Source organism: Lithobates pipiens, unplaced genomic scaffold (assembly GCF_037356315.1).
Source record: "Lithobates pipiens isolate NorthernLeopardFrog02 unplaced genomic scaffold, aLitPip1_a1.2 Scaffold_16, whole genome shotgun sequence".
NCBI lineage: Eukaryota > Metazoa > Chordata > Amphibia > Anura > Ranidae > Lithobates > Lithobates pipiens.
This window is the reverse complement of record NW_027507748.1, coordinates 626,549,282-626,566,901: the sequence shown is the minus strand read 5'-3', so window position 1 is coordinate 626,566,901 and position 17,620 is coordinate 626,549,282. Positions and strand designations below refer to the sequence as shown.

General features: G+C 40.7%; 1 protein-coding gene across 9 annotated transcripts in view; it reads right to left on the bottom strand.

Annotated features, from left to right (window-relative positions):
• Positions 1-17,620, bottom strand: part of NBEA (neurobeachin) — a 901,556-nt gene that overhangs the window by 239,610 nt on the left and 644,326 nt on the right. For all 9 annotated transcript variants that reach the window (XM_077484128.1, XM_077484132.1, XM_077484134.1 and 6 more), the window contains one exon: positions 6,375-6,518. In XM_077484128.1, the coding sequence (XP_077340254.1) occupies positions 6,375-6,518 (144 nt within the window). The remainder of the gene's footprint in view (positions 1-6,374; positions 6,519-17,620) is intronic.

Genomic DNA, 17,620 nt, shown 5'->3' with positions numbered 1-17,620 from the left:
GGCAGCATATATGCAGAATAACCTCAGTCATTCTGAATGACTGAAGTAACAGAGTAGTGTGCATGAGCCCATAGCATACAATACTGCTGCATTCACATCTGTACAAATTATGAATCTGTACACAGCAGTACAATTGTAGGCCTGTGTGCATGAGCCCTGACCTCATGCTCGGGGCCATATTGGCAGAAAGATCTTCTGTAAAAAGTTCTCCATACTTTGTATGCATTTAATATTTGGGGTAATGTTTATATGTGTACAGCATAAATGGAACCTATTAGCCATGGCCCTTGTAAACATCAACAATGTGTAGGCAGTGGGCACCACTGATATTTACACCCCCCCTAGTTAGTAATTCATATAGCAGTGGCCCATACGTAGAATGACCTCAGCTATTCTGAATGAATGAAAGCCAAGGTTATTCTGTACATACACAGCCACCAAATGATTTAGGGGAGACGTAAACATCAATAGTGGGCACAATGCCAAGGGAAACAATGGGATATGACTTTCTATGTGCTTTAATAATGAACTACAGGCAAACAGCTATATACACAGATGCAATACATATACAAGAGCGTTTTCACCCGCCAAAGTATTTGTAATGCTTTCCTGAATTTTACATAGATCTGCCCCATAGCACAGCTCTGTCTAGAGGAGGAGGGGACCTTATCTTTTTTTTTGCTGTAGTTTCCCTTTTAGTCTGAGCCATGCTTTATAGCCGCTTCAGTCCTGGAAGATTTTACCCCCCTCTTGACCAGAACACTTTTTGCGATTCGGCACTGCGCTGCTTTAAATGACAATTGCGTGGTCGTGCGACGTGGCTCCCAAACAAAATCGGCGTCCTTATTTTCCCACAAATAGTGCTTTCTTTTGGTGGTATTTGATCCCCTCTGCATTTTTATTTTTTGTGTTATAAAGAAATGTTTGTGCGAACGTTTGCATACCTGCAGGTTAAAGTATGACTAAAGGCAAAACTTTTTATTTAGGTTTAAATTGAGTGGAGAGGTAGAACAGTCAGTTTTTATTGCTGTGTGTGCCCCCATTAAGGAAATTCTCTATTTATATAAAAAACGTTAATTTTGAAAAACATACATATTTTTGGAAAAAAAAACAAAAACAAAAAAAAACCGCCATAAGTGTATATGGATTGGTTTGCGCAAAAGTTATAGCGTCTACAAAATAGGGGATAGATTTATGGCATTTTTATTATAATTTTTCTTTATTAGTAATGGTGGCAATCTGCGATTTTTATCGTGACTGCGACATTATGGTGGACACAGGACACTTTTGACACTATTTTGGGACCAATGTCATTTATACAGCGATTACTGTGTAAATGACACTGGCAGGGAAGGGGTTAAACACTAGGGGGCAATAAAGGGGTTAAGTGTGTCCTAGGGAGTGATTCTAACTGTGGAGGGGATGGGCTACCATTGACATGACAGCGACCACTGCTCCCAATGACCGGGAGCAGTAGATCCCTATCATGTCACTAGGCAGAACAGGTAAATTCTCCCTGTTCTGCCTCTCCGTGACATGATCACGGGACATTGGCGGACATTGAGTCCATGGGAACCACAGGCACGGTCACGCTGTACGCAGTGGGCTTGTGCCCCCTAGCCCCGCAAATGAAAGGGGACGTACAGGTACGCCCATTTGCCCACCACTGCCATTGTGTCAAGGTATATCGACGTGCGGCAGCCGGCAAGTGGTTAAGGACTGCAGGAAGGTGATACCAAGTGAAATTCAGGTACATACACTGCTTGCATTGAAAAATAAATTTAGTGATGTATTAATTACAGAGCTGCATTGATGTGTAGCTTTTATACCTACCTTGAGCACAGCTTTAAAGTATGTAAAGGGAACTAAACTATAATTTAGGACTTTTAGGGGTTGATTTACTAAAACTGAAGAATGTAAAATCTGGTGCATCACTGCATAGAAACCAATCAGCTTCCAGGTTTTCTTGTCAAAGTTTAATTGAACAAACTGAAATTAGAAGATAATTGGCTACCATGTACAACTGCACCAGATTTTGAATGCTCCAGCTTCAGTAAATCAACCCCTAAGGCCTCTTTCACACAAGAGGCCCGATCGGGTTCGCCTGTTCGTTTTTCAGGCAAACCCGACTGAACCACCCATTGTACTCTTTGGAGCAGCGGATGTCAGAGGGACACTCACGGACATCAGATTCGGTCCGCTAAAAACAGACGGGAGGGGATTTGTTCCCCATCCGTCCGGTGGATAGGTTTGGATGACAGTTGAATGGAAACAGACAGGCAGTGAGTTTTCATCCGACCGCCCCAGAGAGAAGAGTGGGCTGCGTCTGTGTCCGCTCAGCATAGCAGACCTGTCATGTGCCTGCTCAGCGGTGATCAGCTGAGAGATCCCCCCCTGAACAGGGAGATCCGTTTGACTGATTCCACTCCATATAAAAGGGGCCTTAGTGGCAAAAGATACATTGATCACATCACTTGACACCAATTTATCTGCAGAATGATGTAAAGGAAATAATCAAAAATGTCCCATCATCTGGAGGAAGCATATCATCTAGGGAAAGAATTATACAGCAGGTCTAAAGTAAACTACCTACCACAGATGTCTACACATTACCACCCATAAGAGGCAAAGCTAGTATTATCAGACTAGGGGACAATGGTGACTTCACATCTAAAACACTCATTCCTTGAGCATTATTCAAACAACAGCCCACACAATTCATTTTTTAAAACATTGAAAAAATGTCTAAACATATTATGGTGGATTCAGGTCTTTCTTTTCATAATACGTAAGGCTAGCAGATGTTAGACAATTTATAAGGAGTTACACCGAGGAAAAATTAGTTGTACTTCAGGGACAGGAACAATAACTGGAATCACAACAGACTGTTAAATGGTTATGAATGTGATTGGGACACTGACTGTCATAGCACTACGGTAGTATTAAAAAAATCACTAAAATACTATGAAACTTGCCTCTTGATGTAAACAGTCTGGGGATCAAAGGGACTAAAGCTGAAACAGAAATATTTCAAATCTGAAATTTTGACACTTCAGTATCTATTCCCAATGCGTCCACTTTTTGGAGAAAAAGGTTAAAACATTTATAACATGGTTGGTGCATGGCACATGGCAAGGATACACCGAGTATAGAGAACAGGAGAGATGTGGAGGGTGTTTGGATGGCTTGGGGTGCTTGTCATGAGCTTATTCTAGATAAAAGTAGGTCATTCCTTTTCTTTCACCAGCAGAATGACTTCAAACACACACATAAAAACACAAATAATATAGCCTCACTACTCATACTAAAATAACCTATGCTTGATTTAACCGCTTGCCAACCAGCCGCCTCCATTTTACTCCGGCAGGTCGGCATGATCCCGCGAGCCCTTGTAGCTATACGTCGGCTCGTGAGATCAAGACAGCAGGCGCGCACGCATCACTGCGGCAGTGCCGATGCTCATGGCTGGTGGTCACGATGACCGCCGTCCACGAGTGACCACGGGCACGAGAGGCAGAAAACGGACATGTGTAAACACACAAATCCCTGTTCTGCTCTGTGAGGAGAGACGGGTCGTGTGTTCCTAATAGCCATGAACCACGATCTGTCATTTACTCTAGGTCAGTCCCACTCCTCCTACAGTCAGAAACACACACAGGGAACACAGTTAGTTGATTGCCCCTAGTGTTAACCCCTTCCCTGCCAGTGACATCTTTACAGTAATCAGTGCATTTTTATAGCACTGATTGCTGTATAAATGCCAATGGTCTCAAAAATGTGTCAAAATTGTCCGATGTGTCCGCCACAATCTCGCAGTCCCGATAAAAATCGCAGAGCGACACCAAAAAATAATAAAAATGCTATAAATCTATCCCCTATTTTGTAGACGCTATAACTTTTGCGCAAACCAATCAATATACGCTTATTGCGACTTTTTTACCCAAAATATATATCGGCCTAAACTGAGAAAAAATGCACTTAAAAAAAAAGGGGGGATATTTATTATAGCAAAAAGTACAAAATAGTGTTTTTTTTTTCCAAAATTGTCACTTCTTTTTGTCAATAGCGCAAAAAATAAAAAAAATGCAGAGGCGATCAAATACCACCAAAAGCTCCATTTGTGGGAAAAAAAGGACATCAATTTTGTTTGGGTGCAGTGTCGCACAATCGCGCAATTGTCAGTTAAAGCGTCGCAGTGCCGAATCTGAAAAAAATTGCCCGGTCATTCAGCAGACAAATCTTCTGGGGCTGAAGTGGTTAAGTAGCAGCAGCTATTTTCTTCACATCTTTTTTACTCCCTGTTCACTGTAGGATCCTGGGGACTTATTTAGAACATAATAGGCCATGCTTTTTTGGCCATACATTCACAAAGATTTTTTTTTTTTTTTATCCGCTCTGCAATAACTTCCATATTGGAAGAATGGCCAAAAGGACCTCTATGACCACTGCTTGGTAAAAGGAAAAAAAATAAAAATAAGAAATTTTAATTTGTCCATTCCTTATCACACCTAGGTTGATTTATGGTTATACACACAAAAAAAAAAAGACTATTATCTCAACCTATAACTAGCATTTGCAGCGAGGCACACATGGAAGGGTGACATGTCAAAAAACAAACAAAAATTCCCAGCTCACTTGCCAGCCTGCAACATACTAAATTGACCCTAACAGTTCATGTTAAAAACAGGGGTTTAGTTTGCACACATTTGCAAATATTTGCAAATATATACAGCACCCCAATGTATTACGGTCCTAAGTCTATGATTTTGAGAGTCCCCCAAGTTGGAGCACATATACCTGTATAATAAATCGATAGATTAAGGGATGCCTAGAGGGAGTCCTTTCCTCCTTAAAGGTATATGACCTTCAGGCCTTCCTGCCCTTAATCTATCCATTATATATGTGCTCCAAATTTGAGGACTCTCAAAATTATAGAGTTAGGACCGCAGTACACTGGGGTGCTGTGACATGTCTGCTGCAGGTTATGCATGTATTTGCTAATATGTGTATCCCTTGTTTTTAATGTGAACTCTTAGGCAGGATCAATTTGGTTTGTTGCAGGCTGGCTGGTAAGTGAGCTGGAGATTTCTGTTTGTTTTTTTGAAGTTTATTGAGGAAAAGAAAAGCAGAGAGGTTAACTATTAGGCCTCTTGCACACTGGATATTATACAAAAGCCAGTAGCGTTAGCTGTAGAAGGAATTTTTCAGCAATTTTGCAGTAGCATTTTTAGTGTCTTTTTTAGCTGTAGCAGTTTTTAGCTTTTTTAAACAAAATTATACATACTCCCACAAAAGCTTATGGCTCAAAAAAAGCTGATGAGCCGCGTTTTTCTGCGATTTTAGGCTTTGTTCAGAGTTAGATCGTTTTTACAGCTAAAAAACACCTCTTAAAACCCACTAGTTCTGGGGGCTTTTTTCCAGTCTGAAAAGGCCCATGTCAAAAACTGCTGATAACAGCCTATGTGTGCATAGAAACATAAGACATCTGTAAAATAGATCCCATCCACACTGGTGCGTTATTGCCACTCTTTTTCAGAGCAACAATGGCGCGTGAAAACTATTCCCCATTAAATCCATCACTGTTCACACTGCAGGTGTGCTTGGTTTTGAAAAGTCCTGCATGCTGCATCTTTGGTACATGTTCTAAAAAGCACACCAAAAAGGCACCTTCCATTGTAAGTCAATAGAAACACATCAAACGCCTCTTACTGCTACTGAACTAATAAGATGCATGTACAACGGCAAGAAGGTAATATAAAAGACAGCTGCTTCCATAGGCTATGAGTATCATCAGTTTTTGAACTTGTACCTATAAGTAAGCCTATAATAAGGGTTACCTGTAGGTACAGTGAATACCTCCCAAATCTGCACGGTTTAGGAGATATGCATACTGCATGCAGCCAGTAAGGTCACCGGCGCTTGCTCTCTTCTGAAGGGACGGCATGCTTTCAGAGCTCCGTGCCGCAGTCCATAAATGGCGTCATCACGGCACGGCCAATCAGAAGGCTGGAGCACGAGAACCTGGAAGGAAGACCAGGTGAAGATGGAATCCCTGTGAGCGGTGATAGCTTGCCACTGGAGGGCTTTGTTCTACTAGCACATTATGCCTTTACCTTGCAGGTTAAATAAAATAAAAATAGGCTGCAGATTATATTCTGAATAGGTAAAGAACCATTTTGTGCAAATAAAAATATGAGCAGTAAGGATAAACAGAAGTTTTTTTCAATGGCATCACTCTATTCCCTTTAGCTAACATGTTGTACTATTTTATTATATAAAGAGTTTACTTTCTCCTACCTGTGCCACTGAAATCTATCACTTCTTTTAGCTTTTATATGGCAGCTTTGTTTACCATTGTAAAAAATATGGCCTACCTGCAAGGTTGTCAATTTCCTTCTCTTGAAGCAGACTAACAGCATCATCATCCCCTTCCAACATTAGCTCAGTTTCGGCATTTTGATTAACAGCAGCCTGGCTTCGGAAAGTCTTCTTTGATTTCATGACATCTTCATCTGTGCCTTTGGTACAAAAAAACAAAAAAGATACCTTAGCTAAAAAAACAGAGCCAACGCCAAGCTACAAAAGTAGTTGAGAATCATACAAGACCAGAATAAAGATTTAATATAAACATAAATATGTAAAGTAAGTGATATAAAATATGCAGATATAGAGAAAAACAAAATGTACCGGTAATTCATCAAAAATCAGCAGATTAAAACGTGTAAAGTTGTGGTCAAACATTCAAATGGATATTAATTTTGGCATCTACATAGAAGCATTGGATAGCGTTAGTTACCCAAATGATTATTACACATAATAATATGTTCCGATAGGTGGGATTTATAAAAATGTAATTAAATTAAAAAAAAGTAAAAGAAAATGCAGGGACCAACACACATATTTATAAACTGAGAAAGTTTGATTAAAATCCTATTTCCTAAAATGTGAGGACAGGGAACCTCTACATATGAGGGCCAATTGTTACACCTTCATGTTTGTAAAAATAAAATTATATTTTCACAGTCAAAAAAATAATTAAACATCTACATATACAACACACAAGCATATGTATATAAAATGTACAAACATCTTTAAAATCTATTCATTTTTTAATTACAACTACTCAATAATGCATAAACCTTATGATTTTTTTTTTAGTCTGCCTGTCCGTACAGCTGTTGTATATAAAACAGTTTCAATCAAACACAGTTTACTTTAGTAAAATTGATTTTTAAATAGCAGTCTCTGAAAGAATGAGTTGAGGCCGTTTTTCTAAGGTATGAAATAAACGTTTATCTAAATGAACGGCTTGACTAGAAGATCTTTTATGAATTAAGGTCACATTAATCAATATAAGCAGCACAGGAGGAATGAGGTCTCCCAGGGGCGGTCTCATTACATGGCTTGTAAAGACTGTCCTCCCACAAAAACGACTTTAACACGCCACAAATCAAACGCCAGTTACAGAGCTACTTTGCTTTCTTTTCCCCATCTTGTTTTATAACCCTGTAGACTCTTAAACATAACATATAAACATGCAGTAGAAATTAACCACTACTCCTACTATAAATTATAGAAAACTGTAATAATGAACAGGCAAATTTAACTGATTTAAGATGTATTTTGTTAACAGTTGGCCTTTTGTAGCAGATAAGAAATCTCCCCATCCAACTGGCATTTTCTTAGATACCAGAAAGAAAGAATTGAAATCTTGGTTGAATGATGTTCCTACCTGTGAATGGACGCACACAAAACAAAGGTTTGGTATGGACACCAAACTTCTAAACTTGTACAATTTGACCATACTGTGTAGAGTAACATTTTTTAAGGTCATTCATAAAATAAGCTAGCCCAGCGGGCAAAACCTCAATATGTTTGTTGACCACATATAAAATTCCTGCCACCCGGGTATAAAACAAAACAACCAACCCTTTCATGCAAGCCTACGCATTACACTGAGCTCCCTGTCTACAGTTCTATACCTTGTTGAGCAAGTGAAAATGACGGCATGTTCCTTTATGTAGAATTACACGACTTCTCCTATTATATCACCTACCCCTTGGGTTCTGCTGCTGGAAGCAGATCCTACTATACCCATACCCATTCAGTTGCTGCAGGAAGTGTCTTCTACCATACCACCTACACTCTTAGATCTGCTGCTGGAAACGTCTCTTACTATACTACTTTAGTTCTGCTGCTGCACGTACCCTCCTACCATGCCAACTATCTTCTCAGGTCTGCTGCAGGAAATGGCTCTTGCAAAAAAGGAACACCAGCCAAATGCATCATAAGTGGGATAATTATGATTAAAAAGCCAAATGCAAACTCACAGAATTGTAACATCAAAAAGCTTATCTGCAGCCATGCCACATTGGATGGAAGCGTCCACTGGGAGAGCATGTGACAGCAGTTTGTTGTCAGTGAGCAAACCAAGTCCAGTGTTTCAGGAAGTGAGGAGAGCCACTATGGGCCACAAGGCAGGATGTCACGTAACACCTAGGGCTGGCTGGTTGCTATGGTAATGCATTTCGGAACTCCTATTAGCTCCCTTCTCAAACCATGAGGACATTTTACGAGCCACCTATGCTACACAAGCGTATCTTAACCTTTAGCTAGGGGGGTAGAGGCCAATGATGCATTAGCATTTGTTTGCATCACAATTTAAATTATTGTTAGGAAATGGCTCTTATCTGCTACTGAAAGTGGTCCCTACAATACCCCCTTAGTTATGTTGCTGAAGTGGCCTTACTATGCCCCCATCCCCTCCTCAGTTCCATTTCTAGATCTACCCGTGAGATTTTGTTGGGGGGGTGATGGACCAGATAGAAAAAATTGTAAATATTTTGGTTCTGCCATCTGTACCTTACCCTTCTTCCCTAAGGACTGATCCATGGGAGACTTATGGTTAATATGGCTCCAATACAGGTCTAGGGGTGTTCACAAACAGCACATGGGAAGAGCAGATTACATCTCCTTCAACAAACTCTGCTGAGTGTTCAGATAGGAAATATTAGGTTTGATGTTTGATATTTCATGCTCTACAAAAGGATAGTGAATGGCAAAGGCAAAAACTACTATGACAGCATCTTTAGTGTACAGTATATGCTTTATATATGAATGCCTTTTATTTCTCATATTAATTTGGTGCAGCTGTGCATGGTAGTCAATCACCTTCTAAATTCAGCTTGTTCAATTAAGCTTTGACAAAAAAAAAAAACACCAAAAAAAATGTAAGCTGATTGGTTTATATGCAGAGATGCACCAGATTTTGTACTTTGCAATGTACTTTTAGTAAATCAACCCCAATATGTCCAGTAGGATGATATTCTGAAATATAGAGATCTCACTTGTTTTCATGTCACAGAAAGCTTGGCAACCTTCTCAATGTCTGAATAGTTTTGGTCATAAGGAGAATTATTATTAATAAAGTTCATTTCCAGAATAAAGCAGTCAAGGAACAAAGCCTTCCACTAGTTATCATTTACTTTTATTGGCTTTCCCCAATAGGGGAAGTAAGTTCCACTCTTTCTTCTCCTCCCCCTTCACATTTGGCACTTTTTTTTGGGGGGGGGGGGGGTACCTGGCTTACACAGGAGCCCACTACCTAGGGTTGTCACCTCATCACTTTAAAGCCAAACACATATTAACTGCACAGGTTCTGTGGCTGATTAAGGTGGTAACTGAACTCACTTGGTGCCTTATCTGCATTAAATTAGCCTCAGATTCATATGTGTCCAGGTTTAACGGGATGAGGTGGCAACCCTACCACTACCCCACTTCCAGTCATATTGACGTGGTGGTCTGAGCAGAAGTTCGGTCCCCCTCCTTGCGGGATATGTCTCAGAAATCTGCGGGACCAATTCGATGGTGCAGTGCAGCTTGCGTATGCGCAGTGAGCACCTGTCTGTGCAGCCACAAGTAGTCACGGCTGACTGTCCACACTTCGTATATACCAAAGCCTGGTGAAGAAACTCTAACAAGGCTTACCTGTAGGTACCTTGAATATCTCCTAAACTGGGAGCAGCTGTAAGTAAGTTTGTAGTTCAAAATGGGAGTACCCACCAAGTGGAGACTCCAGCCAGACTCCATAGGGGGCTCCCACATAACTAAAGCTGGGCAGTGTGGCTGGAGGTTAGTATAAAGATAACAGAGAATGAGAAGAAAAAAAAACAATAAGAGCAAATCCTGATATCAGCATCTCATTTTACAAAATCATAAAATGTCACTTTTTCTTTTCTTTACCTGCCTTTGTTCATGCACCTTGTTATAGTTTGTTATAGTTTATACACTATCATAACTACAGTAACGTGTCAGGTAACAATGCCTTTTATCTTGCCATAACAACATATTTTGGCTATATGTATATAACATATGCGTAAAGCGCATGAGTGATATCTAAAGCTGACATCATTAATGGGCTTGACGTAAAAATGCGGAAAAAGAGGCTCGTTACCAATGATGTCTAGAAGTTAGAATGGTGGCTCAGGATTAGTGGAGGAGAAGAGATGCATTAGCATGTGGCCAAATAGACACAAAGGTGACAATTACAAATGTTTATTTTGCAATAGACTTTCCAGTGATGATGGCAGTTTCAAATGAGAGGGAGAGAAGGTCTGATTCTGGTGCACCACATTGAATCAGTGATAAGGCCATTTATATGGAAAGCTGGCTTTGATCTCTAGAAAAGGCTGGCAGGATGGAAAGTTAACCTCATCACAGTGTTACCTAAATGTACTGACAGGAAATCCTAATGTTTCCAAACATCTGGAAATCTACTTCAAGGGAACTTCATTTCTTTTTTTTTTTTTTACTTCTCGTATATGTAATATACTGGTTCTGCTATTGATATGACCATTGTAGGCAACACTTTTCAAGTACAGTACAAATGGGCAATTCATTCAAGATGTGAGGATAAGGATAGATATGTGTTGGTGAAATGAACACCTCTGACAAGAGTCCCGATAGATGTATTTAAAAAGATCTCCCTCTCTAAAAGCAGCACTTTGTATTGTCTATAAAGCACAGCGGAATTCAGCAGAACAGTGTTGATGACATGCTCTCCAGGATACCACCTCAAGTGAGGACATTCATAGGTAATAATCACATATGCAATCCTTAATAAGCACTCTGAGGGAACATATCAATTTAAGGTAAGCCAGATTTCAGAGAGTATCCTAAAATAAAACCCCTTACTTCAATTCTGTGTTAAATATACTAATGCCGCGTACACACGTAGCGGACTATCCGACGGACTTAGTCTGGCGGACTTCCCGCCAGACTGTCCATCTGACTTTCCGAACGGGCTACTTGCCCACACACGGCACTTTTTCAGCGGACTAATATGGCGTACTAAGCCGTACTATCCGCCGTACTTTTGAAATGAACGGACACGCCCACACACGCGGAGGAAAGTCCGCTCATTTTGAGCGCGTCTCCAGGTAGGCGGGGCCCGCGAAGGAGACATCGCTGGCCCCGCCACCTGGTATGGACTTAAAGGGGAACCCCAACGTCGGAAAAAATCGGCGTGGGGGTCCCCCCAGGTCCACATCAGACCCTTGTCCGAGCACACTACCCGGCCGGCCAGGAAAGGGGGAGGACGAGCGGGGGGCGACGTATAACTTGGAGCTGCTTGTGTTCCAGGCTGTTAATATTGCTGAAGCCCCAAGCTCTCCTTGCCAGCAGGGAGACTGTTGGACGGCCCCCTGGGGAGGCATGCGTTCTTTTTTCAGGGACTGATTAGGAAGATGCAGCCATCCACAGTGAACAGCTTCCTCATCAGACCATGAGACATGATTAGTCAAAGTGCCACATATTAGGAGCTTCTCTGCAGTCCACGTAATGTCCCTTCTGCCTGGGGGAAGCGCCGCACAAGGCAAGCTCTTTGCTTGCTTCACGGTAGCCATGCCCTTGATTGTGGGTGACTTTCAATGTCCGGGAATCAAGGCCCTACTTCAGATGACAATTAAAGGGATATCCCCCTATGTGGCATTTAGAGAAAAATCACACCATCCATTTCATGGAACTTCTGAATGATAGATCAACCCATTCCACTCCTAGCTCTCTAGGTCTTCTAGACACCACTAATCTGTAGCCAATAATTTAAAAAAATACATGGACATCCAGAGAATAAAATGGCCAGAATAGGACCTCAGGCAAGACAGCAGCTTTGGTTACTCCATCGCTTTGACTAACATTAATAAGTAAGGAGAACAGAAAAGCTGCCCCATTTGTATTTTCTGTAGTGACATGGCCCCATGAAACACCAACTGCTATAAGTATATCTTCCCTTGTGAAGAGACAGACAGGCACACAGCTTTGACCCACTGCGGTATCATCCAGTTTACCAGGAGCCTTGAAGATGAGCCTGCTCATGGGCATCAGAGAAGTGCATCTGTACTGCAGTAGTGTGTACCATCTCCAATGAAACATGGATAAAATCTAACAATCATTCTAACAATCTTCTACCAACAACCTGGGTCAACTGACAAGAAATAGATGGAAGCCCCCCTTATATTACCAGCATGTGGCAATGGGCAGATTGGTTTTGTAATTTGTAAAAATGTAACTTATTACAGGGATCATGTGATGTGTATCTCCAACACTGAGGGTTCTGCATTTATCAATAAGAAAATAGACACAGAAACCCAGTAGTTGTTCTTCACTGAGAGAAGGCGTCAAGGACACATTGAAGGAAAAAATAGATCAATATAAACAAGCTTTTCATTTCATGCTTGCCGAGGCTAGGAGAGCTGACAATATACTCCGATTATGGGAGTTACCTCAGCGGAACATGGGAAGGTTATTACAGAAAGCATGGGAAATGGAGTGTTCTTTACATTGACAGCACTGCTAATAAGATTGCTGTGCTTCAAATATGCATTAACCATTGCCACAATACCGACCTGACAAGGCTTTTTTTATCCATAAGTTAAAATTTGCCTATAAAAAAGACTAGGACTTCTGTGTACATCCTGAAAGTACATTAGAGAGAACATAATAATTTTAAAGGAATGATTTACTGCAATAAACTTGCTGCGCTCACAGAAAATACGTCTTGAATGACTTCCTAAATACCTAAATATACAGTTAAAGGCTAAGTTCTCCTTGTTTTATTTTCTAAATTCCAGCTTCCCTTTCTACCAATATGCCATTAACCACTTTTTTGCGATACGGCATTGCGTCGTTTCGTTTTAACTGACAATTGCGAGGTCATGCGACACTGTACCCAAACAAAATTGATGTCCTTTTTTTCCCCACAAATAGAGCTTTCTTTTGGTGGTATTTGATCACCTCTGCGTTTTTATTTTTTGCGCTATAAACAAAAAAAAGCGACAATCAGTTTAGGTTAATATGTATTCTTCTACATATAAAAAAAAAAAAAAATCCCAATAAGGGTATATTATTGATTGGTTTGCGCAAAAGTTATAGCGTCCACAAAATAGGGGATATATTTAGGCATTTTTAATATACATTTTTTTTTTTACTAGTAATGGCGGTGATCAGCGATTTTTAAATGGAACTGCGACATTGCGGTGGACAGATCGGTCACTTGACACTTTGTTGGGACCATTGACATTTATAATAGCCACTGATTACTGTATAAATGTCACTGGCAGGGAATGGGTTAACACTAGGGGGCAATCAAGGGGTTAAGTGTGTCCTAGGGAGGTGTTTCAAACTGTGGGGGAAGTGTACTGACAGGAAGTAGAGAGAGATCGCTGTTCCTGATCACAAGGAGCAGTAGATCTCTCTACTTCCCTGACAGAACGGAGATCTGTTTTTTTACATTGACAGATCCCCATTCTGTCTCTCTGAGGAGCGATCGCAGGTCACTGATGGACAACACAGCCACGCGCATCGGCATCACGCCAAGGGCGCACGCCCCTTTAGCCCATAAAGTGGCTGCCGTACATTTGCGCAGGGGAGCCAACCTGCCACCGTATATATAACCGTATAATGGCGGCGGCTGGTCGGCAAGTAGTTAATGTACCACTGTTGGAAAAAAATGAAAAAGCTTTCTTTATATTCTACAGCAGGCAATGCCTCTTCTATAAAAAACAAAACAAAAAAAACCTCCTAGATTACTTCCTTGTATTTGGAATGGGAAGAAGTTCGAAGTTTGTCCCTAGAAGTTTGTCCCTAGAAGTCTGTAAAGCTCATGATACACTACACAATCCGATTGTACAAACTCGTTTAGCTCTACCATCAACTATGTAGTGCAAGGGCCTGCCTGACTGGATACAGAGTAATTGGATAGATAGGGTATCTTCCTATTTCATAGTTTTAGTAAATCTAAAGGAGATTGTATAGAGACTGTACAATTAGATTATATAGTGTCTGGCCACCTTTATACACCTAAAATTAACTAGTTACACTTTTGATGGCAATAAATTGTTAAAGGCACACCAAATGCAGAAATAACTGCATATTTTGCTGCATGCAAAAATGTGCGACAAACTCAAGCTCTAACGAGCAGTGCCCTCTGATTCTTCCTATATTGAATTGTATTGCAACAGTACTGTCTGCCCTCATGTTGTAAAGCACTGCGCAAACTGTTGGCACTATATAAATCCTGTATAATAATAATAAAATATCTTTTATATAAGGCCAAGGGACTTGTCGAGAGAGAATTGCCATTATTACTGCCACATTTATGTGCTCTGGCTGCTTAAGGTGAGCGATCATTTTTTTTCTGCATACTAAAATTCTGGTAAACCACATACCATCTGTGGACCAAAATCCAGTCCACAAATGATTTTAATAAGCCTCACTGACCAACAAGGGCCCTATTATTGGTGGTAGATTTTCACATTACCATTGCTCAGTTACGTAGTGCAATATTTCTGTATAGTCCACCAGGAAATAAGAACAAGTCCAAAATAATACTTGCAAATGCAGAGGTAGGTGGCCAAGCCTGAGAAGGCACTTTATAAAGGCAGTCTCTTGTGACTTAGAAATCCAGGAAGGCAGTCTATTGGAGCAATCCCGGCAGTCTCTGAGGAAAATGGCAGTTTAACAGGGCAGTCTACTAAACAGTCTCTTGGAGTTGGCAGTGTACCATGGCATTGTTTTTGGAACCATGGCATTGTTTTTGGAACCATGGTACTCTCAAAACTTTGACAGCATGCTATTATTTTGGAAACAAGGCCTTATCTGGTACCACAGCAGAGTTGTGTAATATGACATTTTTATGATAATCTGGCTTGGTACTTTTGTATTGTGCGTTAAAAAGAAAAACGATGAATAGTTTACATCAGCCTTTCTTAACCTTCTCAGCACAGAGGGACCCTTAAAATATTTTCTGGTCTCAGGGAACCCCCAATAAAAATGACTATAGCTACAACTTATTATATGTTAGTATGATGGACAGTGGGAAAAATGCTCCTTACACCTGTGGTTATTGGAAAGATTTACCCCGTGACAGATAGCTAAAAATATCAACTAACTTATCTGAGAGGCAGAAATTGCTTATTGCTCAAGGAACCCTTAGCAACCTCTGGAGGAACCCTGGTTGAGAATCCCTGCTCTATATGTTGATGCATTAAAAAATCAAGTTTCTGTGTGTAACTTGCACATGGAGGCCGTCTTTTTGATATTTCTCATCGATGATGGAAAATAATAGACAAAGGACTCTGATGCAGAATACAATCGGGCCTCTAATGTTTAATACAAAAATCATGAACTCTTCATAACATGAGATGCTTTTTTTTTTTACGCAACACTGGGTGATTCAACTTCATATTTACTTTCAGAAAACAGAGCACTGAAATTATACTCTGCAGAGCTCAGCGAGGAGAGCTCTGAGAGCTGATTGGAAGGAAGGGACACACCCCCTTCACACAGGAACAGAGCTGTTAATTAGATGGAGGTTCCTCCCATCACCATTTTTCTCTTGGTGTCTGTAAACTTGCCAGAAGTGATTCATGTTGGTAGCGGAGGAATGAAGCAGCAGACAGAAATGACACTTGGGGGGTTATTTACGAAAGGCAAATCCACTTAGCACTGCAAGTGCACTTGGAAGTGCAGTCGCTCTAAATTTAAGGGGTAGATCTGAAATGAGGGGAAGCTCTGCTGATTTTATCATCCAATCATGTGACTGCACTTCCAAGTTTACTTGCAAGGCAAATTGGATTTTCCTTTAGTAAATAAACCCCTTGGTGTTCTTAATTCAGACAAGTACACACTAAAGAGGGATATGCTTTGTTCAGATTTCATGTATGAGGTTTACAAGCATTTTAAGGTTGGATATAAAATAGGCACAATATTTCAGAGATCTTGCCACCAAACATAACATTTATAATGTGGGGTGAATGTATTCTATAAGTGAGGACTTTATTATGATGGCGGTTTTGAATTCCAAAATCCTTCTCAGCAACCTAGTTAAAAAATGTACAGATCAAGTAGAATATATCAGGATAAAAAAACAGCTGATGTATCAAGTGCTGCCAGAAAAAATAAATAAAAAAGAGCGTTCAAAGGTAAATCACAGGGTACCATGCCTGGCTAGACACATGGCTGATGCATTGTGTACAGCAGACTGTATCAGCACGCTTTCAGAAACGCACCATCAATACTCATTTAGGTGTACACAAGACATAAAGCTGCTTAGGAATCCGTCTTCAAGGTCACAAAGCAGTGAGCAGGCACATATCTGCACTCTGGAAATCCTGGCAGCTGCACTCTTCCTAGAACCTTCCTAGCACCAGACCAAATAGAATTGATTCATTTTGTCATCCTTGCTGTGTGTTTGTGCTAGACCGAGGCCGACTTCTCTCTCCTGAAATGCACCATCACACTTACTTAGGCTGACGCCTTTAATCAGTGCCACAGCGGAGATTCCCGACTTCGCTTTCATGCATTAATATTTCAGAACAGTTTGCTCACAAACTAAGTGATATCTGACAAGTTAGTAAAGAAACAAGCTGAGTATAATGTCTTATGCAGGTTTATGAGACAATAATGCAGCCATTACTTTAAAGTGTATTTGTCATTTTCTCACAGCAGAGAAAGCTATTTTGTGGAATGCGACATTATTTTACCCTTAGCATTGCGATAAAATGCTATAGGACTGGCAAATTTTCCACTGTATGCATTTTGCGGTATCACTATTCACCATCTTTCTAAATTTAAAAAAAGTCCTACCTTGCAGTGAGCTGCATCGCCCCACACTGCAAGGGTTACCCTGCTCGTTTCTGGCTAGGGGTTTAGTAAGTGCATTTTTACTAACCAGATCCTCAACACCACCATCAAATTACATTCATCTGCTACAGTAGTGGACTGTCCCTCAGTGTCCTCACATCCAGTGCAGGATTATGGGCCCTGCATCTCTTTTTCTTTTGATGACAGCAGAGGACCTTCTGGGAAAGTTCAAAGCGACTGGTTTAGTGGTACAGAAGATCATGCGGGAGGGGAGGGTCAGATAAGTAAAACTGCTGTACCCGGTCCTCAAGCCATAAACAGACAGTCAACCCTTGGAGGGCCAATGCAGCCCCACTGCAAGGGAGGACTTTTTAGTTTTCCAGAGTTCAGCTTTAAAGTAGGACCCCAAGCAAAGAATTTTACTGCTGCATCTGTGCTAGTTAAGAGTTTTTTTTTTTACCACTTCCTGTCCAAATGCTAT